The sequence below is a fragment of the Haliotis rufescens genome, unplaced genomic scaffold (assembly GCF_023055435.1).
Source record: "Haliotis rufescens isolate VD_foot unplaced genomic scaffold, xgHalRufe1.0.p SCAF_2, whole genome shotgun sequence".
Taxonomy (NCBI): domain Eukaryota; kingdom Metazoa; phylum Mollusca; class Gastropoda; order Lepetellida; family Haliotidae; genus Haliotis; species Haliotis rufescens.
In genome coordinates, this window is record NW_025963890.1 from 63,390,718 (window position 1) to 63,417,609 (window position 26,892).

The 26,892-nt window shown below is 39.8% G+C and overlaps 1 protein-coding gene across 1 annotated transcript; it reads left to right on the forward strand.

The window, feature by feature from the left end:
* The first annotated feature begins 1,107 nt into the window (after window positions 1-1,107).
* On the forward strand, window positions 1,108-5,538 carry LOC124142968 (ctenidin-3-like). The gene is made up of 4 exons (XM_046511748.2): window positions 1,108-1,483; window positions 3,560-3,615; window positions 4,764-4,884; window positions 5,107-5,538. Exons 1-4 carry the CDS (start codon window positions 1,204-1,206, stop codon window positions 5,187-5,189), a joined length of 540 nt encoding a protein of 179 aa, XP_046367704.1. The 5' UTR covers window positions 1,108-1,203; the 3' UTR covers window positions 5,190-5,538.
* Window positions 5,539-26,892: the final 21,354 nt, after the last annotated feature.

Genomic DNA, 26,892 nt, shown 5'->3' on the forward strand with positions numbered 1-26,892 from the left:
TATGAAAACGGTAAATCACGAACAGTTGCATATTATGTCCCTTTCTTGCTTCCAAATGTTCAGCTTAAAGTTACTCATGAAAGCAAAAGAAACTCCCCCAAAATAAGTTCCATTGTGTAAAAAAACCCACATTTATCCAAGTGGTGATTCACCTGTCATCGAATGTGTTTCACTGACTAGATATTAACTATTACTGAAATCAAAGTGTGTGACATTTCTTTTGTTACATTCCTGAATGTATTTTAAAAATGGCAATATTTGGTTTCAATATATTTCTGATATATCATTTGTTTCTAAATTTGAAAAATTGTGTTTATTTCTACGAGTGAGTGAGTTAAAATTTAACGACGCATCAGCATTATTCAGGCCAGAAATCGACGAGGATTTTGTAAGACGTCGGCCGTGATCAGTGTATTTTTTTTCTAAATGGGAGCTCAAGGGGATAAGGAATAATGGGTAATAAAGACAATATTTCACTTGCACGTGTTATACTGATTGTACGAAACTCGTGTTAGAGTCCATGTATTACCCTCGCTCTAACCCAGGAAATACAAGAGTTCGTTTCGTAAAATGAATATGACATACATGATAATCTCGATTTTGCACACTCGCATGAGTGTCATGTGCCGATTTTACGAATTTCGTGTAAGAAGTCGCTCTCGCTCGGGAAATACAAGAATTCTGTCACCCACTACGTAAAATCAGTTACACGCATGTTCTTATAATAATGTTTATATATAACGTACAAGACGCATGTCTAAAGCAACAACAGTTATTTACTCTTTGCTGGGTATTATTCATTGAATGAATCATCCGGAACTCAAGGCCAACCGCTGTTGGGGCCGGTTTGAACAGTTTCAGTGAGATTGGTTTAGATAGGTCATGATTCAAATAACACCTCAAATTTACGTGAAGTAAGTCAGATATATTTATGTCGCAAGTGTGACTTGACTATCATATTAAATTATCACAATTATTTATGAGTGAAATGAACTTGGTAAGTACGTTTAGTAACGATTTCACTGCGCAGTTGAAATCGATGCGGGATTCTCAAACTGGAAAGCTACTGTACAGATTTCAACTTGTGACGTATAACGCGTTTTGTCGCTGTTCTGTCTTTTCCAGTGAAGGGCATTGTGGGATAGGCAAGCAATTTCGTTTTAAGTTCTTCACGGGCAGACATTTTGACAGTTTACAGACACAATGAGCAGAGGATTCGACCGTCAGGATAGGAGAAGGGGTGGAGGATTTGGCGGTGATGGTCTTGGTGGACAAGATAGTTACGGTGGACGACGAGAAGGAGGTTATGGCGGAGGAAGAGATGGAGGAGGTTATGGCGGAGGACGTGATAATTATGGCGGAGGCCGTGATGGCGGCCGAGGAGGCTACAATGATGGTGGTTCATATCAATCGAACTGGAACAGTCCAAACGCTGGACAAACAGACGTTTACGTACACCAGTCAATTGTCGGCAGAATAATCGGTTAGCATGCTAAATTATTGTTCATTTGTGGGTTTCCTTCTTTGTCTTGAGTTTCAGGGTGTTCTCGACTTGAAAATGTGCGCGTCTCTGGGAACATGTCGGTCAGATTTTGGCGGCCATTGTTACATGGCTCAAATCAAGCCAAAGCAACTGACAAAGCTTCAGATCTCGAGATTTGCTAACAAACTGTTATGAAATTGTGTGGAATCAAATTGTCCGAGAGATTTTGGTTTGTTTTGTGATCATGTATGTTTCCGAACGCCTTTGCCTCGCTTTGAGCATGCAGTGCGAGACGAATCAAATCATGAACATGTGTTCGTGGGCCATGTGCTTTTGCAATGAATGTCCTCGTGCGGGTAAGTAAAGTGAATCCAAAGTTTCTCGTTAAGTTTTCTTTTCATAATCGATCTCATTTATTGTTACCATCATCCAATTTTGGATTTTGTGTCTTTGAATATTTTCGTTAATGAATTTAATCGATGTTAAGATAAATTGCGACTTAACAAACTTGAAACAGTTTTGTCATTAGTTTCCACCGTAATTCATTTTAAATCTCTAGTAATTCATTTTAATTGGCGAATATTTTTACACGAGAATAGTTTTGGGACACTTCAATGAAATTAATATTTATGGTATTTCTTAATTTTTTTTTCTTTTCAGTCACTAGGTCCTACTCCTTTGGACGCCATATATTAGGCAGTACCAAATTTGCTATTATTGGTCGTCATAGTATCTAAGGACCCTTGATGTTTAATTTATCATTGTAGTGTAAATAAGGATCCCTTTGTTCTATTTTCTTGCACTGCTTTTATAACTACCTTGGCAATTATCAATGTTTCAAAATTAAGAAAAATCAAGTCATTACTCAGTGGTAGAAACTAACATTTTTAGTCCACTCTTCCTTATGATAAAATGTAGTAAAAGACTTTGAAATGGCAAATTTCTACTAGTCCTTATGAAACCTTAACTATTGGGCAGTTTGGCAAGGACCACATGACTAGTGTCAGTTTCTAACGCTGTATGCTTTGGGGGGCCATTGTCAGAATTATCATGAATTTTTTCTTGAAACGAGTGCAACTTAACAATGTAGTCTCTTAAAGAGAGGGGTGGGGAGAAATCTATCACTTGCACTTGGGAGTCTTGGGAGTTAAATCTCAGGTAAGTGGAAAGTGGGTTAATCACATTTAGGAACGGTTTCAGTCATAACAGCCATGTCACAATGGCTTCAAAATTCCAAAGTCAAAGACAGCCACAAAGGAAAGTCAGAATGGCCATGATAGGGATGATAATGTTGACATTTTTGGGTATATATATCTTTTATATATCTGCTAAGACATTATTTAATCCATGAGATGTTTTCAATCCTGTTAGCTTGTGACAATGCATGTTACAAAGATTTGCATGCAGAATAGCGATCTAGGTTATCAGCATGTTCTCAAACAATAAGACAGATATAGCAAGCCTACCTTAAACCAGTTTGCGATTATCTTGGAGAAAAATAAGTCTCGCACATGGTTATGATATAGAAGTTAATATATGATGTTACCTCTGTTGGTCCAATATGAGCATGCCAACATTCATCAAACACTGACCTAAACTGATACCAGTTTTTGCTAGAATGTGTAGAGTACACATTAGAGGTTCCTGTTGCAATGTACTCTCTTCCAGTAGAGTTCCCTTGTTTTAACCAATCTCCAACAAATTGCTTGGATCTCCGTACTTGGTGGCCATTTTGACTTTTTTTCTCGTGGCTATTTTGATGAAAGGTTTTGGCAGTTTTGACTTGATCTTTTGAGACCGTTTTAACCTGTTTCCTTTAGAAAGGTGTATTCAAAATAATTGTTGTAATATCTTCCATGAATATCTTATATTGTCATGAACAGGTAAGTTTTGGATTATTTCTTGAATCTTAAAGGTCCCATTAACTTTTGTTAGGGATACCAAGATCATGGAATTCCTAATAATAGGAATATCTATCAAAATTTGTCGAGGTCGAATGGTGGCATTCTCAAAATCATTATATATTTTATTGCAGCATTACTGTTATTATATTGTAAATGTCTCTTACTTTTGCAGGGAAAAAGGGTTCAAAAATTCGTGAACTGCAGGAAGGAAGTGGAGCTTTCATTAAAGTATGTTGAACTACAGGATTTTTGGAGGGCTTTTTTGGGATGCCACTATGAGGTATGCCATGTGTTATACATTAAAGGCACATGACTGGCACAGCGAAAGATGGAATCCCCTTAACTATTCATAGTTAAATGGTTAAATGAGTAACATTTTTATCAGTAAAACCTTAAGTAATTTCTATACAAAATATTGTAAAATGTCTCAATGATTTTAATGTTAATTTATATGAATGCTGGCCCAAAGCCAATTGATTATTTGTTTGCCCTACAGATTTGTTTGAAATGTTTTCTTAATGTTTCTGCACTTCTGGCAATAAAACGTAATGAACAAATAATCAGTTTGTTGAGGCCATATACATGTTTTTATGATATAAAACTGTCTTCTAATAATTGTTTTGACTACCAGAAAATTCAAACATGATAGTGTATTTCCAATATTGAAACCAAACGTTCAACTGACCAAAGACCATAAGAGCTTGTGGAAAGGGAAACACCTCCAGACACCCATTACCTTGTTTTCCTGGAAGGAAATTATTTGTGTTTGAACTAACATGACAGTCGGACGGGATATCAAGCTAAATATAAATTGACAAATGTCACATTAAATTTTATGCTACTTTCAAGTTGTGGAAGCTAAAAGATTAGCTGATAAGACTGAACATGGTTTGACTTGCGTGATGGTATTGGATTAGGACCACTTTTGTCAGGTTGATTAAAGTAAGTGGTTGAAGTAATACTGAATTTATGCTAAATTGCCATTTGATGTAATTTCTCATTTTTTGGGGCAGAATTGTTTTAGGTTTTGGGGGATAACTTATTAAATTTTATTTGTCAAATGTTGACATTTTGAAAACTAATTGTTATTTCTTGACAAATTAACTATGCATGTTGTAAGGCTCTTATCTGCAATCTATTATCATTGAGACACATCTGAAAGGAAAGTTTTAAAGACTGCTTGTTTAGCATTTTCACCTTCATGATAAGGTGCTGTGCTTTGACAGATCCTATTGATGGTGTCATGGATACTTTTGACGGCCTTGGTTGATGATTTGGTTTATAGTGTAGTGTGAACAGGTTATCATTACATGGTTTAGGTGTCATGAAATGCACAAGGAAACCTGTTTCTGATTATATTCGTGCTTTTGTTTCAGGTATACAGTGACCAGGTCGAGGCAGGAAAGGTTCGAATCATGTTGTCTGGAGACAGTGAAGCGAGGCAAATGGCAGCAGCAATGATCAGGGAACTGGAAGAGCCACAAGATGGGAATGGACGTAAGTTATTTTTAATAATCCTATGCCATGACGTTAGGACATGATACATAATTTGGAACTTTTGTGTGCCGATCCAATTCTGTCCCATGTGGCTGGGTTATTGCTAAACTTGGCTAGTTTAACAGTTGGTAGTTTATCAGGGATCTAAACAAGGCACCCACAAAACTTGTAAAATTGCATTGTCTGCCAAACTTCTGATCATATATATTCCATATTTTTCAGCTCAACGTCGACGCAACAATGCTTGCTACCAGTGCGGCCAAGATGGTCACTACGCCCGCGAGTGCACAGAGCAGCAGTATTAATCCATAGTGACATCTGCCTGGCACAGCCAAAGAAAATGCACCGTAAAAGTTATCACATTGAACACCATCCAAATCAAACTTGCTGAGCAACCTGTATTACTCAAGACCCTGTGTTTAATTTTTACGCATTTTATTTGACAAGAGCAATTGCTGCCACTTTGCTAATTATGCTAGGTTTGTAACATCTTTCAAAGCTTTTTAACAAAGTGATATTCATCACAAATTCATTTTGTAATTTTTTTTTCATTTTTTTAATGTTATTTTTTTTTTGTGTCCATTGAAATATGGAATCTCTTGGTATTCATGCGACTGTAAATCCATTCTCAAAAATAAAAAAATGTGATTTTTATTCAATCTTGTTCCTAGCTCATATGGGTCATAGATCCAAATGGGTTTTAAAGCCTAAAGCCTAATTCTGTTGCCTTGTAAATTCGTTTCAACAGCTTCGACATAATTTTGGGGGTGTAGGTAGTTATAATACTTATTTATTTACAGATTACATGGTTGGGAAACTGAACATCGGAGAGATCTTCATCTGTTATTTTTATAGTATTGGTATGCTATCCAGTATGTAAATTATGAAAAGCATAGTACCATACACATCAACTATCTATACAATGACAGATTCCAGATTATTGTCATACTTGTTCACATATTTTACTTGGCTGAACTTAATGTTTAAGGCAGTTGCAAGTAAAGGTTCATGGAATGTCATAAAACTTGAATATTATGTATTTAAATGTTGGTGAAACGTTTGTTAGTTCTAGGCAAGTGAAATTCCTAAATGGGCCAGTTTTTTCAATCTCAGTTTCAGTCTGAAGTGAACTGGATATGGCCAACTATGTTGAACAATCTTTATTCAAAATGTAAGAATCACAAAACAGAAGCTGAGGTTTGTGTAAATTATGAGCACTGCTCCTGAGCATCATGGTACTGCTCAGTTAAGAAAAGGACAAATGCCTTTCCAATCTCATTAAAATCCTATCTTTGAATCTCACTACTGCTGAAAAAAGATCTGAAGGCATCCAATAACGGTTCATGTCGGAACCATCTTTCAGAACCTCTCATAAGATCAGGAAGGTCACCGTTCTGTTTTCTACTGGAGCAACCTTGAACTCCAGGTATTCTGAAATACTGTTTCAGGCTGCTGACTCCCATCAAAATGGTATCTCGCTTCGATATAAATAAATATTTAAAACTAAAGACTTTTTGAAAGTGCCGTAAAGTTAGAGAAAGCTGCTCTCTCATTGGATTATGTCGACCTCTTGTTGGTCATTTCATTGGGTGGTCATAGTTTGAAGGGTCATACTGATGTGACCTGTAATGGGATGTACTTGGATCTATGTAGCAGTAGCGAGCATTAAGATCTTATGTTAATGAGATTTTCACATTTGTGACCCGTGAAGATCTGAGAAACAGGTCTTCAGCAACCATTGCTTGTAAAAGGCGACTGCTTGTCTTAAGAGGCGGCTTGAGGGATCGGGTGGTCAGACTCACTGACTTGGTTGATGCATGTCATCGTATCCTAATTGCACGACTTGGTGCTCATGTCAATCAGTGGATTGTCTGGTCCAGACTTGATTATTTACACACCACAGTGATAAAGCTGGAATGTTGCTGAGTGCGGCATCAAAAACAAAGAAACATCCAGATGAACTTCAAAATCCTCAGACTGGTCCTAGCTTCAGTTGACTTACCAGTCTTCTGAAAGTTGACATTTAGGCATTCTAACATTCGATTAAGGGCCATGCCTGCTATGAGTCTGCATGCACATTCACTGTGATGACCCCGTCTCCATTAAATCCATCACTCAACTTAGACACGTAGCAATATTTGCTGGCAGTGTTCAAAATTTGCTTCAAAGTTTTCAGCTCTATTATGCACAACTCTTTTGAGTAGTGTAGTTCAGAATTGATATTTTTTGGGCGGTCGGGCAGCCTAGTGGTTAAAGTGATCGCTCTTCACGTCAAAGACCTGGGTTCGATTCCCGACATGGGCACAATGTGTGAAGCCCATTTCTGGTGTCCCCCCGCCGTGATATTGCTGGAATATTGCTAAAAGCGGCGTAAAACCAAGCTCACTAACTCACTTGATATTTTTACACATCCCCAATCTCTCACTTTGCATTTTCTTCTTTCGATCCTATGCTTGAAACATGCATGAACAAAGTTCCAGCTTCTAAAAACAACTCATCTCTACACAACCAGCATCAACATGGTTACAACTCAATCAAATGGGTGCTGCAAGTTATCGTTGCATTTCAACCTACCTACTTAGCATAGCTATTCCCCTCTACGTCAAGGGGAATGGGAGAAAAAGATAGTCTCCAGTCTCCCCAGTTGAACTTTGAGGATGCTGGGATCCACGGCATGTCATCGACTGATGCACCTCCCAAACTTATGGTGACCTCGTCACACTCCCTCCAAAGCGTTTCTTTACTACTCAGGGTGGATGAGCTGAAATGAACGCATCTAGGGTCGACAACACTTTCTCTGATTCCCTCTCGTCTTCATTCTCCCAAATTTCCATCTAATGCATTGGTTTGTTGTTCAGTTCTGATCCAAGACATGGTTACAGCGATTCTCGACCACATCTCTTCATGCAGTCCCCCAGGGGAGTTCTCCAGCATTGTACTTGGGATTGTCAGTTTAAAGCCCCCTTGTACAGTAATGTACCACACATATTTACATATTTAATGACCAATTAAAATGTTCCTGATTCATTGATACACATGGTCATTAACCATAAAAGCAATCCAATCTCCATCATTCCAACTTGTACACCAATTGATAGTTTCCTGAAATTTATCAACAGCATTCAAAACACATGGTATTCTCCCCATTAAGGTGGTTCAAGATAAGTTGTCTGTAATGTAATGACATTCACACTATAGTGGAGCTTTAAGGCAATCAGGATGTCCATCACCACTGTACAAGAATGGAAAGTTATAAACTTGCTCAGGTAAAATGGCTATAGTTGACCAGAAAAACATTGATTTTGTTAAGTTAAGCGACCAAGATTTTATGACCTTCAGTGACTTAAGCTAAAGATCAACAACTGATGTCAAAAGACAAATGGTGAGGTCTTTATGTGTTTGGTCTCCAGAACATCAGCAAAAGTCCCTACAGGTAGTTACTTTGAGACCTTAGTTTTTTTTACGAGTGAGTGTGCTGCAAATCAACATTGTGTGTCAGTAAACATGATTGTGGATTCAAATTCCACTTTTACCCTCAATGTTTTTATCCCCCCGGCGTATAATGCGGGGGGATATAGTGATCAGCCAGTCTGTCTGTCTGTCCATCCGTAATCATTTCCTTTTCCGGGGCAGAATTTGAAAACCATTCATTGTAATTGCTCGAAACTTGGCAATTTATCAGGCACATACTGAAGTGGTGCCTTTTGATATTTTGGGATTTTTGTAATTTTTATTTTTTTAAATTTTTATGGAATGAAGTTGGACATAGACTCAATTGGGGATGGGGTTTGTTTCCGGGGCAGAATTCGAAAACCATTCAGTGTATTTGAACGAAACTTGGCAAATTTATCAGGCACATACTGAAGTGGTGCCTTTTGATATTTTGGGATTTTTGTAATTTTTATTTTTTAAAATTTGTATGGAATGAAGTTGGACATAGGCTTAATTGGGGATGGGGTTTGTTTCCGGGACAGATTTCGAAACCATTCAGTGTATTTGTTTGAAACTTGGCAAAGCTATCAGGCCAGACCGAAGTGGTGCCTTTTGATATTTTTTTTACGAATTTTTATTTTTTACAATTCTTATGGAAAGAAGTTGGACCTAGACTCCATTGGGGAACGGGTTCGTTTCCGGGCCAGAATTCGAAAACCATTCAGTGGGTAAACAATGTATGCTTCTCAAAGAACATTCAACTGTTGACTCATTACATACAGAATTGCACATTTACTAGTGGTTACTTTACAGACAGCTGCCGGGGGGATATGTCATCTTTCTGATGACTCTTGTTTTTGTAGTTCTTTAGGCACCATATCTGCTCTTCAAGGTTATACGAAAGGGGAAAATGTGTAAGTAAATCTGCATCACTTACTGCCTTCCTCAAATTTGAGGGGGCAAAGGTGGCCCAGTCGTCTAAGGTGCCGCGATTCGCTGTGCAGAGTTGCGTCCCTTGGGCACGCCAGAAATCTATGATTGTGGGTTCGAATCCTGGTTCGCCCCAATTATGTTTCTAGGTTCGTCAGCACCATACCCATGCTCGTGGGTTTCACCGAAGTGGTAAACGTCTTAGACCTGCATCACTTCGGGCTTTCCTCCCACATTAAGCTGACACGCTGTGATATAACTGGAATAATGTTAAAAGCGGTCAAACCCAACTCACTCCTCCAATTTGAGCCAATGTTCGGGCATGCAACACACACAAATATTGTTCAAAGCTGTAATAACCAAACTCGCTCACTAAAAGGCCTTCTTTTGTTAGTTGTTTTTCGAAATAGTTTGCCTGTAATGCTATGTAGGTGGTCGAAAGTATATATTTATTGAATGCAACTTCCAGAGAAGTACTGCTATTAATGAATGGAAAACAAACTCTTAAGTCACACCATGTCAAAAGTATGAATGCAAACAAGAAAGATTGATTTTATGTTTTGGGTAAGAATAAAGATTTTCTATGTATGAGTCACCATTTCTTATAAACGCCGGTGATAATATCTCACATGTTATTTCACCTAATTTTAAAACCGAGTCCAATTTTTTTGTTTGAAAAGTCATTTGATTATACACAGAACTTCCTTATGGCTGGCTGCACTCACACACGGGTAAGATGGGGGCTTGGAGGCCCTCTACTACTTAACTTGTGACTTTTCTATATGTCCAGTTCAGACAGGAGGCCTATCTTAAAGCATGGACTTTTCTGCCAGCATCCTTATTTTCTGAATTCAAGAAAGGAGCAGGTGCCTCATTCAAGATATTCAAGTGGCCAGTTCTGGACAATCGTGAGTGCACAGACTTGTGTGATCGGCCTGTTATTTAATGTTGCTGCTGCATATTTGACCCATTGTCTTTATGATTGAAAACTTAAAACCCTGTGTTTCAATATAGTTTTTTGATTGTTCATTGATCTATAGTTAGTTAGTTGTGTATGTGTATGTATGGAGTCCTGGTTTTACCTTCACATTTCAACTTGGGAGTATAGTCAGTGTACTCGGGGCACTCATCCAGGATCTGAATCAAATTTGCTGAAAAATAAATTTTGGAAGTAAATTCTTTCAGTGTTCAATTTGCCAGTTTTCAGTCTATCCTCATAGTTTTACACAGTTTTATATTGAAATCAGTACCTAAAACTTGGAGCTTGAAACATTAGTTAAGTTTCCAGGTAAGGAGCACATCAGCAGTTCTAATTTTTCCAATAATTTTATTCATAAGTTTCAACATTCAAGTATTTTTTTCAGTTATTACTGAAACAAAAAGAAACATTACAACAATATGGAATATTATTTAAAACATAAGTTTAAATGTTATTCATAGTTTACCAGGGATGGTTGGGTAGCCTAGTGGTTAAAGCCTTCACTCGTCATGCCGAAGACCTGGGTTCGATTCTCGACATGGGTACAATGTGTGAAGCCATGTTATTGTTTGAATATTGATAAAAGCGGCGTAAAACCTCACTCACTCACTCTCTCACTTATAGTATGCCAAGGGAGATAATGTAAACCAAGTAGAGCAGTGCAGCTTGTACTTTTGGAAGTTGGTCCATCATGGGTAGATTTAATGGTGTTTGTGGTTATATTTAAATCTCTCAGTAAGTCAGGCAGTTTATTCCCCAGAAAGTCAGGCAGTTTATTCCCCAGTAAGTCAGGCAGTTTATTCCCCAGTAAGTCAGGCAGTTTATTCCCCAGTAAGTCAGGCAGTTTATTTCCCAGTAAGTCAGGCAGTTTATTCCCCAGTAAGTCAGGCAGTTAATTCCCAAGTAAGTCAGGCAGTTTATTCCATCGGAGGTCAGGCAGTTTTTTCCGTAGGAATTCAGACACCCTAGATGGTTTGATACAGGATTCAGGTTTGTTGTCAGGTTTTAGATGTAGATATTGTCAGGTCATATGATTTCAGTGTGTCATACACTCAAGGCCAAAAATCAGTCACAAACCACTCCCCATGCTTTTGTGGATGTCAAGTCAAAGCCAGGGTTTCTCTTCACTAAGCATACATCTTTTGCCTTTTACTAAATATTCCTGTGGAGATTCTTTAGTCTTATTTTATCCAAGGGTTTGGCTCATCCATGTGTTAGCATTGACTCACTTGTTGGTACTGACTTAGCGTTATCCAAGGGTTTGGCCCATCCATGTGTGAGCATTAACTCACTTGTCGGTACTGACTTAGCGTTATCCAAGGATTTGGCTCATCCATGTGTTGGCATTGACTCACTTGTTAAAAAATTGGTACTGACTTAGGCGACACTTTTTTTATTTCTTGGTTTACAGATTTCAAACACATTTCAAAAGTGAGGCAGGTCAATTTAAAAAAATAAATAAAAAAGCCTCTCAGATTTTTTTAACTTGAATTTTGTCCTAAAAAGTTAGGTAGGTATGAACAAAAATATCCTGGAGTAACAAAAGTAAAATAACACAATTTTTCAAGAACATTTTATTATATTCCTGGCACTCAGCTTGTGCACAAATAGCAATATAACAATATTCATGTCATGGGTGGAAATGCATGAAAGACTTTGCTATTTTGGCAGCATAGGCAACGTTTAACTCTTTCAAAACCAGCCAACCAGAAGATAACTGCTGTGACACCCAAGTTCCCAGAGACTCTTGTGTGATAAATGAAGCCAACATTTATCAAGAAAACTATCTGCTTGTAAAACATCTTTGCTACTACATGTTTGGCCATACACTATTTGAAAGGTCTTATTAATCCTATTGTTTATAAATATGAAAGTTATATGTGTTGTGTATAACATTATTTAAATAATTCATTCACAACTTAATAAAGTTCGTTTTAAATAAAAATAATGTAAGCTAAAACATTCATAACGTCCAGATGAAGGGCCAATGAAGCGAAAATTTAACGATTTTCAACAAATATAAGATTGCATAAAATAGAGTCTACCTATTTTTATTTTTTTTCATTTGATTACGTAGTCGGAACATTATTTTAAAAAGAATTACAAATAATATCTGTCATCACCCATTTCCCGATGATATCTGCTGTCCGCTCACTAACATGAGGAAATACCTCCGTTTTCAAAGCTTCGTATGAATAACACATGTGTCGAAGGCTGACATGTCAGTATACATTAAAAAACTTATATTGTTTCACCGACATAAACTGTTACAACGTTTGTGACTGGTCAAATTTAAGCACGTGACCTAAGGCAGCCAATCAAATTAAAGCAACAGTAATTTTCAGACTTTGGCGAAAGGTTTGGGTTAAATCATGTTATTCTGAACGTTTTAAGCATGAAATCGCGATCTATATTTAAAATATAGAACTTTATGGATGTATAGTGCTAGGTTACGAGCTGTGACAAAGATTTCTATGCATATATTTTGGCATTAAAGACATTGTGTCCGAGCCGAGAAATCGAGGCGACGAAAGCCGAGATGTCATTTGACTTACGATTACACGCGATCGCACGAAAAGATGGAAATAATAACTAAGATGTCAGTTTGGCAACTTTTAGATATATTTTTGTTGATTTTATTACTTTGTATAATATATGTAAAGATTTGCTTGAAACGTCTTTATTTTACTGTTTGACGTGTTCGATGAGGACCCGTTGTCGAAGTGTGTCTGAGAATTTTATTTTCAATAACAATTAACATTGCGGGTAATAGTGTCTAGGGAATAAATGACAAATGATAAAATCAAATGGAATACGTATTTCAGACATTGTGAAATGTGATAGATTTAATAAATGAATGATATGACAAGTAGGTTAATAAAATTATAAACTACTTCGATGTGACTTGGTCGGTCTACCCTGCGGTGTGACAAGTGGCTTCTTGACCGACCAACAGTTTTGAAAGAGTTAAACTGGTCACCACTGCGCTTTGCGTTGACAAGCTTTGATGGTATAAGAGAAGGATCCCAGCGAGAAATGTCAGCGTGACTTCCCTTTGCTTTACGCTCGACGAGGAAATAATTTTTTATTTTTTTTCAACTTTTTGACGAAAAGATCGGAGGTAATAAGAAAAAGGGTAATTTCCATTTTCATTTTTTTTTAAACATTTGGACTTTGAAAGAGCGGCGCATCCGTAAACCAAGAAATAAAAAACGTGTCACCTTAGCGTTATCCAAGGGTTTTGCTCATCCATGTGTTAGCTTTGACTCGCTTGTTTGTACTGACTTAGTGTTATTGAAGGGTTTAGCTCATCCATGTGGTATTATTGACTCACTTGTCGGTACTGACTTAGCATTATCCAAGGTTGTGGCTCATCCATGTGATACCATTGACTCGCTTGTTGGTACTGACTTAGCGTTATCCAAGGGTTTGGCTCATTATTGTGTTAGCATTGACTCGCTTGTTGGTACTGACATAGTGTTATCCAAGGGTTTTGCTCATCCATGTGTTAGCTTTTGACTCGCTTGTTGGTACTGACCTAGTGTTATTCAAGAGTTTGGCTCATCCATGTGTTAGCGTTGACTTGCTTGTTTGTACTGACTTAGCATTATCCAAGGGTTTGGCTCATCCATGTGTTAGCATTGACCCACTTGATGGTACTGACTCAGTGTTATCCAAGGGTTTGGCTCATCCATGTGTTAGCTTTCACTCGCTTGTTGGTACTGACTTAGTGTTATCCAAGGGTTTGGCTCATCCATGTGTTAGCTTTCACTCGCTTGTTGGTACTGACTCAGTGTTATCCAAGGGTTTGGCTCATCCATGTGTAAGCATTGACTCGCTTGTTGGTACTGACTTAGTGTTATCCAAGGGTTTGGCTCATCCATGTGTTAGCTTTCACTCGCTTGTTGGTACTGACTCAGTGTTATCCAAGGGTTTGGCTCATCCATGTGTAAGCATTGACTCACTTGTTGGTACTGACTTAGTGTTATCCAAGGGTTTGGCTCATCCATGTGTTAGCTTTCACTCGCTTGTTAGTACTGACTTAGCGTTATCCAAGGGTTTGGCTCATCCATGTGTTAGCTTTCACTCGCTTGTTGGTACTGACTCAGTGTTATCCAAGGGTTTGGCTCATCCATGTGTAAGCATTGACTCGCTTGTTGGTACTGACTTAGTGTTATCCAAGGGTTTGGCTCATCCATGTGTTAGCTTTCACTCGCTTGTTGGTACTGACTCAGTGTTATCCAAGGGTTTGGCTCATCCATGTGTAAGCATTGACTCACTTGTTGGTACTGACTCAGTGTTATCCAAGGGTTTGGCTCATCCATGTGTTAGCTTTCACTCGCTTGTTGGTACTGACTTAGTGTTATCCAAGGGTTTGGCTCATCCATGTGTTAGCTTTCACTCGCTTGTTGGTACTGACTCAGTGTTATCCAAGGGTTTGGCTCATCCATGTGTTAGCTTTCACTCGCTTGTTGGTACTGACTCAGTGTTATCCAAGGGTTTGGCTCATCCATGTGTTAGCTTTCACTCGCTTGTTGGTACTGACTCAGTGTTATCCAAGGGTTTGGCTCATCCATGTGTTAGCTTTCACTCGCTTGTTGGTACTGACTCAGTGTTATCCAAGGGTTTGGCTCATCCATGTGTTAGCTTTCACTCGCTTGTTGGTACTGACTCAGTGTTATCCAAGGGTTTGGCTCATCCATGTGTTAGCTTTCACTCGCTTGTTGGTTCTGACTCAGTGTTATCCAAGGGTTTGGCTCATCCATGTGTTAGCTTTCACTCGCTTGTTGGTACTGACTTAGGATTATCCAAGGGTTTTGCTCATCCATGTGTTAGCTTTGACCCGCTTGTTTGTACTGACTTAGCGTTATCCAAGGGTTTGGCTCATCCATATGTTAGCTTTGACCCGCTTGTTGGTACTGACTTAGCGTTATCCAAGGGTTTGGCTCATCCATGTGTAAGCATTGACTCACTTGTGGGTACTGACTTAGCGTTATCCAAGGGTTTGGCTCATCCATGTGTAAGCATTGACTCACTTGTTTGTACTGACTTAGCGTTATCCAAGGGTTTGGCTCATCCATGTGTTAGCATTGACTCACTTGTGGGTACTGACTTAGTGTTATCCAAGGGTTTGGCTCATCCATGTGTTAGCTTTGACTCACTTGTGGGTACTGACTTAGCGTTATCCAAGGGTTTGGCTCATCCATGTGGTAGTATTGACTCACTTGTTGGTTCTGACTTAGTGTTATCCAAGGGTTTGGCCCATCCATGTGTAAGCATTGACTCACTTGTGGGTACTGACTTAGTGTTATCCAAGGGTTTGGCTCATCCATGTGTAAGCATTGACTCACTTGTGGGTACTGACTTAGTGTTATCCAAGGGTTTGGCTCATCCATGTGTTAGCTTTGAGTCTCTTGTTGGTACTGACTTAGCGTTATCCAAGGGTTTGGCTCATCCATGTGTAAGCATTGATGCACTTGTTGGTACTGACTTAGGGTTATCCAAGGGTTTGGCTCATCCATGTGTAAGCATTGACTCACTTGTTTGTACTGACTTAGCGTTATCCAAGGGTTTGGCTCATCCATGTGTAAGCATTGACTCAATTGTTGGTACTGACTTAGCGTTATCCAAGGGTTTGGCTCATCCATGTGTAAGCATTGACTCACTTGTGGGTACTGACTTAGCGTTATCCATGGGTTTTGCTCATCCATGTGTAAGCATTGACTCGCTTGTTGGTACTGACTTAGCGTTATCCATGGGTTTTGCTTATCCATGTGTTAGCTTTGACTCGCTTGTTGGTTCTGACTTAGCGTTATCCATGGGTTTTGCTCATCCATGTGTTAGCTTTGACCCGCTTGTTGGTACTGACTTAGTGTTATCCAAGGGTTTGGCTCATCCATGTGTAAGCATTGACTCGCTTGTTGGTTCTGACTTAGCGTTATCAAAGGGTTTGGCTCATCCATGTGTTAGCTTTGACTCGCTTGTTGGTTCTGACTTAGTGTTATCCAAGGGTTTGGCTCATCCATGTGTAAGCATTGACTCACTTGTGGGTACTGACTTAGCGTTATCCAAGGGTTTGGCTCATCCATGTGTAAGCATTGACTCACTTGTGGGTACTGACTTAGCGTTATCCAAGGGTTTGGCTCATCCATGTGTTAGCTTTGACTCACTTGTTGGTACTGACTTAGCGTTATCCAAGGGTTTGGCTCATCCATGTGTAAGCATTGAGTCGCTTGTGGGTACTGACTTAGCGTTATCCAAGGGTTTGGCTCATCTATGTGTAAGCATTGACTCACTTGTTGGTACTGACTTAGCGTTATCCATGGGTTTTGCTCATCCATGTGTAAGCATTGACTCACTTGTTGGTTCTGACTTAGCGTTATCCAAGGGTTTGGCTCATCCATGTGTAAGCATTGACTCACTTGTGGGTACTGACTTAGCGTTATCCAAGGGTTTGGCTCATCCATGTGTAAGCATTGAGTCGCTTGTGGGTACTGACTTAGCGTTATCCAAGGGTTTGGCTCATCTATGTGTAAGCATTGACTCACTTGTTGGTACTGACTTAGCGTTATCCAAGGGTTTGGCTCATCCAAGTGTTAGCATTGACTCACTTGTTGGTACTGACTTAGCGTTATCCAAGGGTTTGGCTCATCTATGTGTAAGCATTGACTCACTTGTGGGTACTGACTTAGCGTTATCCAAGGGTTTGGCTCATCCATGTGTTAGCATTGACTCGCTTGTTGGTACTGACTTAGCGTTATCCAATTGTTTGGCTCATCCATGTGTTAGCTTTGACTTCCTTGTTTGTACTGACTTAGCGTTATCCAAGAGTTTGGCTCATCCATGTGTTAGCTTTGACTCGCTTGTTGGTACTGACTTAGCGTTATCCAATTGTTTGGCTCATCCATGTGTTAGCTTTGACTTCCTTGTTTGTACTGACTTAGCGTTATCCAATTGTTTGGCTCATCCATGTGTTAGCTTTGACTTCCTTGTTTGTACTGACTTAGCGTTATCCAAGAGTTTGGCTCATCCATGTGTTAACATTGATGCACTTGATGGTATTGACTTAGCATTATCCAAGGGTTTTGCTCATCCATGTGTTAGCTTTGACTCAGTTGTTGGTACTGACTTAGTGTTATTGAAGGGTTTAGCTCATCCATGTGTTAGCTTTGACTCGCTTGTTGGTACTGACCTAGTGTTATCCAAGGGTTTTGCTCATCCATGTGTTAGCATTGACTCGCTTGTTGGTACTGACTTAGCGTTATCCAAGGGTTTGGCTCATCCATGTGTTAGCTTTGACTCGCTTGTTGGTACTGACCTAGTGTTATCCAAGGGTTTGGCTCATCCATGTGTAAGCTTTGACTCGCTTGTTGGTACTGACTTAGCGTTATCCAAGGGTTTGGCTGATCTATGTGTTAGCTTTGACTCGCTTGTTGGTACTGACTTAGCGTTATCCAAGGGCTTGGCTCATCCATGTGTTAGCTTTGACTTCCTTGTTTGTACTGACTTAGCGTTATCCAAGGGTTTGGCTCATCCATGTGTTAACATTGATGCACTTGTTGGTACTGACTTAGCGTTATCCAAGGGTTTGGCTTATCCATGTGTTAGCATTGACTCGCTTGTTGGTACTGACTTAGCATTATCCAAGGGTTTGGCTTATCTATGTGTTAGGATTGACTCAATTGTTTTTACTGACTTAGCGTTATCCATGGGTTTTGCTCATCCATGTGTTAGCTTTGACTGGCTTGTTGGTACTGATTTAGTGTTATTCAAGGGTTTTGCTCATCCATGTGTTAGCTTTGACTCGCTTGTTGGTACTGACTTAGCATTATCCAAGGGTTTGGCTCAACCATGTGTTAGCATTGACTCGCTTGTTAGTACTGACTTAGTGTTATCCAAGGGTTTGGCTGATCTATGTGTTAGCTTTGACTCGCTTGTTCGTACTGACTCAATGTTATCCAAGGGTTTTGCTCATCCATGTGTTAGCCTTGACTCGCTTGTTGGTACTGACTTAGCGTTATCCAAGGGTTTTGCTCATCCATGTGTTAGCTTTGACTCGCTTGTTGGTACTGATTTAGTGTTATTCAAGGGTTTGGATCATCCATGTGTTAGCATTGACTCACTTGTTGGTACTGACTTAGCGTTATCCAAGGGTTTTGCTCATCCATGTGTTAGCTTTGACTCGCTTGTTGGTACTGATTTAGTGTTATCCAAGGGTTTGGCTCATCCATGTGTTAGCTTTGACCCGCTTGTTGGTACTGACTTAGCGTTATCCAAGGGTTTTGCTCATCCATGTGTTAGCATTGACTCACTTGTTGGTACTGACTTAGCGTTATCCAAGGGTTTTGCTCATCCATGTGTTAGCTTTGACTCGCTTGTTGGTACTGATTTAGTGTTATTCAAGGGTTTGGATCATCCATGTGTTAGCTTTGACTCACTTGTTGGTACTGACTTAGCGTTATCCAAGGGTTTGGCTCATCCATGTGTTAGCATTGACTCACTTGTTGGTACTGACTTAGCGTTATCCAAGGGTTTTGCTCATCCATGTGTTAGCTTTGACTCGCTTGTTGGTACTGATTTAGTGTTATTCAAGGGTTTGGATCATCCATGTCTTAGCATTGACTCACTTGTTGATACTGACTAAGCGTTATCCAAGGGTTTGGCTCATCCATGTGTTAGCATTAACTCACTTGTTGGTACTGACTTAGCGTTATCGAAGGGTTTGGCTCATCCATGTCTTAGCATTGACTCACTTGTTGATACTGACTAAGCGTTATCCAAGGGTTTGGCTCATCCATGTGTTAGCATTGACTCACTTGTTGGTACTGACTTAGCGTTATCCAAGGTTTTGGCCCATCCATGTGTTAGCATTAACTCACTTGTTGGTACTGACTTAGCGTTATCCAAGGGTTTGGCTCATCCATGTGTTAGCATTGACGCACTTTTTGGTATTGACTTATCGTTATCCAAGGGTTATGCTCATCCATGTGTTAGCTTTGAGTCTCTTGTTGGTACTGACTTAGTGTTATTGAATGGTTTTGCTCATCCATGTGTTAGCATTGACTCACTTGTTTGTATTGACTTATCGTTATCCAATAGTTTGGGTCATCCATGTGTTAGCTTTGACTCACTTGTTTGTACTGACTTAGCGTTATCGAAGGGTTTGGCTCATCCATGTGTTAGTATTGACTCACTTGTTGGTAGTGACTTGGCGTTATCCAAGGGTTTGGCTCATCCATGTGTTAGCATTGACTCACTTGTTGGTACTGACTTAGCGTTATCCAAGGGTTTTGCTCATCCATGTGTTAGCTTTGACTCGCTTGTTGGTACTGATTTAGTGTTATTCAAGGGTTTGGATCATCCATGTGTTAGCATTGACTCACTTGTTGGTACTGACTTAGCGTTATCCAAGGGTTTTGCTCATCCATGTGTTAGCTTTGACTCGCTTGTTGGTACTGATTTAGTGTTATCCAAGGGTTTGGCTCATCCATGTGTTAGCTTTGACCCGCTTGTTGGTACTGACTTAGCGTTATCCAAGGGTTTTGCTCATCCATGTGTTAGCATTGACTCACTTGTTGGTACTGACTTAGCGTTATCCAAGGGTTTTGCTCATCCATGTGTTAGCTTTGACTCGCTTGTTGGTACTGATTTAGTGTTATTCAAGGGTTTGGATCATCCATGTGTTAGCTTTGACTCACTTGTTGGTACTGACTTAGCGTTATCCAAGGGTTTGGCTCATCCATGTGTTAGCATTGACTCACTTGTTGGTACTGACTTAGCGTTATCCAAGGGTTTTGCTCATCCATGTGTTAGCTTTGACTCGCTTGTTGGTACTGATTTAGTGTTATTCAAGGGTTTGGATCATCCATGTCTTAGCATTGACTCACTTGTTGATACTGACTAAGCGTTATCCAAGGGTTTGGCTCATCCATGTGTTAGCATTAACTCACTTGTTGGTACTGACTTAGCGTTATCGAAGGGTTTGGCTCATCCATGTCTTAGCATTGACTCACTTGTTGATACTGACTAAGCGTTATCCAAGGGTTTGGCTCATCCATGTGTTAGCATTGACTCACTTGTTGGTACTGACTTAGCGTTATCCAAGGGTTTGGCTCATCCATGTGTTAGCATTGACGCACTTTTTGGTATTGACTTATCGTTATCCAAGGGTTATGCTCATCCATGTGTTAGCTTTGAGTCTCTTGTTGGTACTGACTTAGTGTTATTGAATGGTTTTGCTCATCCATGTGTTAGCATTGACTCACTTGTTTGTACTGACTTAGTGTTATCCAATAGTTTGGGTCATCCATGTGTTAGCATTGACTCACTTGTTTGTACTGACTTAGCGTTATCGAAGGGTTTGGCTCATCCATGTGTTAGTATTGACTCACTTGTTGGTAGTGACTTGGCGTTATCCAAGGGTTTGGCTCATCCATGTGTTAGCATTGACTCACTTGTTGGTACTGACTTAGTGTTACCCAAGAGTTTTGCTCATCCATGTGTTAGCTTTGACTCGCTTGTTGGTACTGACTTAGCGTTATCCAAGAGTTTTGCTCATCCATGTGTTAGCTTTGACTCGCTTGTTGGTACTGACTCAGTGTTATCCAAGGGTTTGGCTCATCCATGTGTAAGCATTGACTCGCTTGTTGGTACTGACTTATCGTTATCCATTGGTTTTGCTCATCCATGTGTTAGCATTGACTCACTTGTTGGTACTGACTCAGCGTTATCCAAGGGTTTGGCTCATTATTGTGTTAGCATTGACTCGCTTGTTGGTACTGACTTAGTGTTACCCAAGGGTTTTGCTCATCCATGTGTTAGCTTTGACTCACTTGTTGGTACTGACTTAGCGTTATCCAAGGGTTTGGCTCATCCATGTGTAAGCATTGAGTCGCTTGTTGGTTCTGACTTAGCGTTATCCATTGGTTTTGCTCATCCATGTGTTAGCTTTGACTTGCTTGTTGGTACTGATTTAGTGTTATTCAAGGGTTTGGATCATCCATGTGTTAGCTTTGACTCACTTGTTGGTACTGACTTAGCGTTATCCAAGGGTTTGGCTCATCCATGTGTAAGCATTGAGTCGCTTGTTGGTTCTGACTTAGCGTTATCCATTGGTTTTGCTCATCCATGTGTTAGCTTTGACTCACTTGTTGGTACTGACTTAGCGTTATCGAAGGGTTTGGGTCATCCATGTGTTAGCATTGACTCACTTGTTGGTACTGACTTAGCGTTATCCAAGGGTTTGGCTCATCCATGTGTTAGCATTGACTCACTTGTTGGTACTGACTTAGCGTTATCCAAGGTTTTGGCCCATCCATGTGTTAGCATTAACTCACTTGTTGGTACTGACTTAGCATTATCCAAGGGTTTGGCTCATCCATGTGTTAGTATTGACGCACTTGTTGGTATTGACTTATCGTTATCCAAGGGTTATGCTCATCCATGTGTTAGCTTTGAGTCTCTTGTTGGTACTGACTTAGTGTTATTGAATGGTTTTGCTCATCCATGTGTTAGCATTGACTCACTTGTTGGTACTGACTTAGTGTTATTCAAGAGTTTGGCTCATCCATGTGTTAGCATTGACTCACTTGTTGGTACTGACCTAGTGTTATTCAAGAGTTTGGCTCATCCATGTGTTAGCATTGACTCACTTGTTGGTACTGACCTAGTGTTATTCAAGAGTTTGGCTCATCCATGTGTAAGCGTTGACTTGCTTGTTTGTACTGACTTAGCATTATCCAAGGGTTTGGCTCATCCATGTGTTAGCTTTGACTCACTTGTTGGTACTGACTTAGCGTTATCCAAGGGTTTGGCTCATCCATGTGTTAGTTTTGACTCACTTGTTGGTACTGACTTAGCGTTATCCAAGGGTTTGGCTCATCCATGTGGTAGTATTGACTCGCTTGTTGGTTCTGACTCAGCGTTATCCAAGGGTTTGGCTCATCCATGTGTTAGTTTTGACTCACTTGTTGGTACTGACTTAGCGTTATCCAAGGGTTTGGCTCATCCATGTGGTAGTATTGACTCACTTGTTGGTATTGACTTAGCATTATCCAAGGGTTTGGCTCATCCATGTGTTAGCATTGACTCACTTGTTGGAACTGACTTAACGTCACGAAGGGTTTGGCTTATCCATGTGTTAGCATTGTACAAAGCACTTCAGAAAGCGCTGAATCTCTTAAGAAATATGTCCAGGTTTATTTCCTTCATTTGCTTGGACTTGTTGTATGGCAAACAATATCTGGTTTGAACATTTTAATAACCTGTTGAACTTTAATTCTGACTAGCTATGATTACAGTGACCCAATATGGGAATACACAGATGCAGATGACAGTGTCTATTTATGTGAATTAAATGACCCTTTTACACAAGAGGAAATTAATGCAAGTTTGAAATAGCTCAAAACAAGCAAATCTCCTGGCCCAGATGGCATAGTTAACGAATTCTTTAAAGCAACTAAGAACTATATCTCACCATTATTAACAAAACTATTCAATAAACTTTATGACAGTGGTATATTTCCTAGTAGCTGGGGCAAGAGTATTATTTGTCCCCTACACAAATCAGGCAGCTTCTCGGACCCAAACAATTACAGAGGCATTTCCTTGATAAATTCATTGTGTAAAGTTCTTACAACAGACTTCAACATGGGTGTGATAACAACAATATTATATCTGAATTTCAAGCTGGTTTCAGAAAACATTAGGGCGGTCGGGTAGCCTAGTGGTTAAAGCGTTAGCTCGTCACGCCGAAGACCCGGGTTCGATTCCCGACATGGGTACAATGTGTGAAGCCCATTTCTGGTGTCCCCCACCGTGATATTGCTGGAATATTGCTAAAAGCGGCGTAAAACCTCACTCACTCACTCACTCACTCAGAAAACATTATTCCACTATTGACCAGATATTTACCCTGGAGAAATTCTGTTATGATACTGGCATGAAAGTCAATCTGAATAAGACTAAAATAATAGAATTTCGGAATGGAGGTCCTCTTCGCAGTTATGAAAAGTGGTTTTTGAATGGTCAACAGATAGAAGCTGTCAACATGTACAGATATTTAGGAATTATTTTCTCACCAAAGTTATCTTGGACCAAGGCCCAAGCATGTCTAGCAGCCCAGGCAAGGAAAGCGCTTCTATCAATATATAATTATCAAAAACAATTTGGATACATTAATCACCATGATCTTTTTAATATTTTTGATGCTATGATTTCACAAATCCTATGTTATAGATCAGAGATCTGGGGAACCAGCCACTGTAACATTATTGAGAGTGTCCATAACAGATTCTGCAAATCCTTTTTGGAAGTAAAGTTCACCAATAACAACATGGTTCTAGAAGACTGTCGTAGGATCCCCCTACAGTATAACTACATGTCAAGAGCAGTCAAGTACTGGTGCAGACTAATTCAGATGGAACAACACAGGCTACCCATCCAAGCTTATTATATACTAAAATTACTTGGGCATCACATATTAGAATTATTTGATTCCAGTTTGGATTTGGTTTTGTTTAGCTAAGCCAAGACATTGGTAATATTCAACATTTCATGACAGATTTTAAACGAAGATTTTATGACTGCCTCACTCAAAATTGGCACTTTTCTCTGACATCATCAACGAAATGCAATTACTACTCACAGTTCAAGTCATTACTAAATGTGGAATCATATATTACTTGTGATATGTCTTCTTACCAACGTAGACTTATAGCCATGTTCCGGTGTAAAATAATTTCAGACTTTCTGTTGAACTGGGGCGTCACAACAACATCCCATATAATGAAGGTGTCTGCACTTTCTGCTTTTCAAAGGGACATAACCATGTTGAAGATGAATTCCAATTTCTTATGATTTGTGACCAGTATTCTAGAGCAAGAAGAAACTCTTTTCCCAAGCGTCTCGTTACCCCTCCCTCTATTGAGAATTTTATAATAAGACTTATGTCAGCTCGAAACGAACAAATTATAAAAAGCTTAGGTAAATTTCTCTTCCAAGTCATGAACATTCGAACGGAAACACACTGTTAAATGGTAAATCATTATTAAATCTACTCAGCATGCAAATATATATACAGTATATTTCCATTGTATTATGGGGCGGTGGCCTGAAGTACCGAATAAATTTGTCTGTCTGTCAATATCTCACATGAGATTTCAGTAGAGAATGATGCCACTTATGATCTTGCTGGTACTTTCAGGAATCATACTCTTCAGTATACCTTTTCTTCAAATGAGGTACTTTTGTTTTCAACTTTTGAAAGATACTGTTAATGTAACCGATTAAGTGTGTTTATCACCAACAAGTGATGAGTTTGGCTCACAGGAATCCTATGGCTGGTCATCTTGGTGTTAACAAAACTTGTGATAAGATTTTGGCTATTTTCTTCCTGCCTACTTTGCAACAGGATGTTTCACAGTTCTGTAAGACTTGTCATGCATGTCAGGTGGTAGTTAAACCAAATCAGATTATTGCCCCTGCTCCTTTGAAGCCCATACCAGCATTTGAAGAGCCATTCAGTAGGGCCAATTTTACTGTGTGAGTCCCTTGCCTTAAACTAAGTATGGTAATCAGTAGTGGTTGACAGTTGTGTGAGCTTCAGCGATATTCCCAGAAGCCTATCTGTTATTGTTGAGGCTTTGATCAAGTTTTTCATAATGGTTGGCTTACTTACCCAGAATTGATGCAGAAGTTGCATGCAGGGTTGATGCAGAAGTCCATGTATGAAGTGTGGGAGTTAGGTCAAATATAATGAGGTGGGGTGAGGCGAAGTGAAATGGGGTTTAACATCGCATTCAAGATTATTGCACTAACATAGCAACATGCATGCACATGTATGTGTGTGTGTGTCTGCTTGTACTCGTCCGGACTAATGCCATGCCTGAGTTAAACATGAATACCCCACTCAGACACAGTATTCTGACTCCGAGCCAACCAGTCCTTGTTTTAGCCCCTTAATGCCGAGCGCAAGGCAGGGTAACAACAGGTACCATCTTTTGACATCTTTTGCTATGATGCGGCCAGGGACCGAACCCCCAACCTTCTACTCTCTGGGCAGACACTAGACGACAGAGGCAGTCTCAATCTAGTGTTTTTCACTCAGTGCAATGGAACCAATATTGACATTGTGATCATACCTTCTTCCTTGAGGTGAGTGAGTGAGTGAGTAAGTGAGTATGGTTTTACGCCGCTTTTAGCAATATTCCAGCAATATCACGGCGGGGGACACCAGAAATGGGCTTCACACATGGTACCCATGTCGGGAATCGACCCCGGGTCTTCGGCGTGACGAGCGAACGCTTTAACCACTAGGCTACCCGACAGCCCCTTCCTTGAGGTGGGAGAGTGTTATGTGGCAGTATATGCTGCGCAATTATCCCTTTCGATTAGCTTCAGGAAAACTTTATGGTTGTTTGGCAATGTCTTATCCCAGCCACCATCTTTGTATGTTACGATTGCTGCAGTAAAAACACTGTCTAATATCTGGTGTGTTTTAGTTGTGGTGCCCTCCTCTACTTGCATGGTGGTAGCTGTGGGATGCACACCAGTTGACAGGACGTTGCCAAGTAAGTGTCAGTGTACTTGGGAGTTGTCTCCCTTTGTGATTCTGGGATAGAAAACACTGATTTAGAAGTTTCCAGAAGATGGGCTGTGTGCGATGGGGTCTACTACTGGACGTATCTACTTGCCCAGTGAAGACAGGATACCTCTCTGAAAGCGCTGACTCTTCTGCCTGCTTCCAACACTTGTTTCCAGGATTTAAGAACTTTATTGAAGACATTCAACATTGTCAAATTCTGGACATTTGTGAGAGCACTGACTTGTGTGATAAGGTTTGTTTGTTGTTTAACGCCGCACATAGCAATATTCCAGCTATATGAAGGCGGTCTGTATATATTTGAGTCTGGACCAGACAATCCAGTGACTGACATCATGAGTATCGATCCACGTAATTGGGATACAATAACATGCATCAACCAAGTCAGCGATCCTGACCACCCGTTAGTCGCCTCTTACGACAAGACCTAATATTTATTGTTTCTGGGACATTTTTGAACCGTTGTATTGCCAAAATGATTGTAAACCCAATCCTGTGTGTTTCGGTATTATTTGTTGACTGTTCATTGATCTTCTGCAGTTATTAACTAATTTCACAATTTAGTTCTGTACGTACCAATTTCTGGGTTAACCTTCCCGTACCAATGATAATTAACTAAAATGTAGTATCAGCATTCAAGTACAAATATATCTGCTGATAAATATACTACTCAACTTTTGTAAGGGAAATCTGACACTGTGATCACCTCATGTAGTCATTACTCGTAATGGGGCGGTCGGGTAGCCTAGTGGTTAAAGCGTTCGCTTATCACGCCGAAGACCTGGGTTCGATTCCCGACATGTGTACAATGTGTGAAGCCCATTTCTGGTGTCCCCCGCCGTGATATTGCTGGAATATTGCTAAAAGCGGCGTAAAACCATACTCACTCACTCACCCCATTACTCGTAATATGTAGATGTAGTAGCATGAAGTATCTCAGTGTCCTTATCAAAAGTTGAGCTATAATTGAACGTTAAAGGGGAAGTGTACACACAAAAAACACTTTCTATCTTTTTCTAAACAAAACGCAATTTTAGAATTAGTAAGTATCTGTGTTTGAAAATAT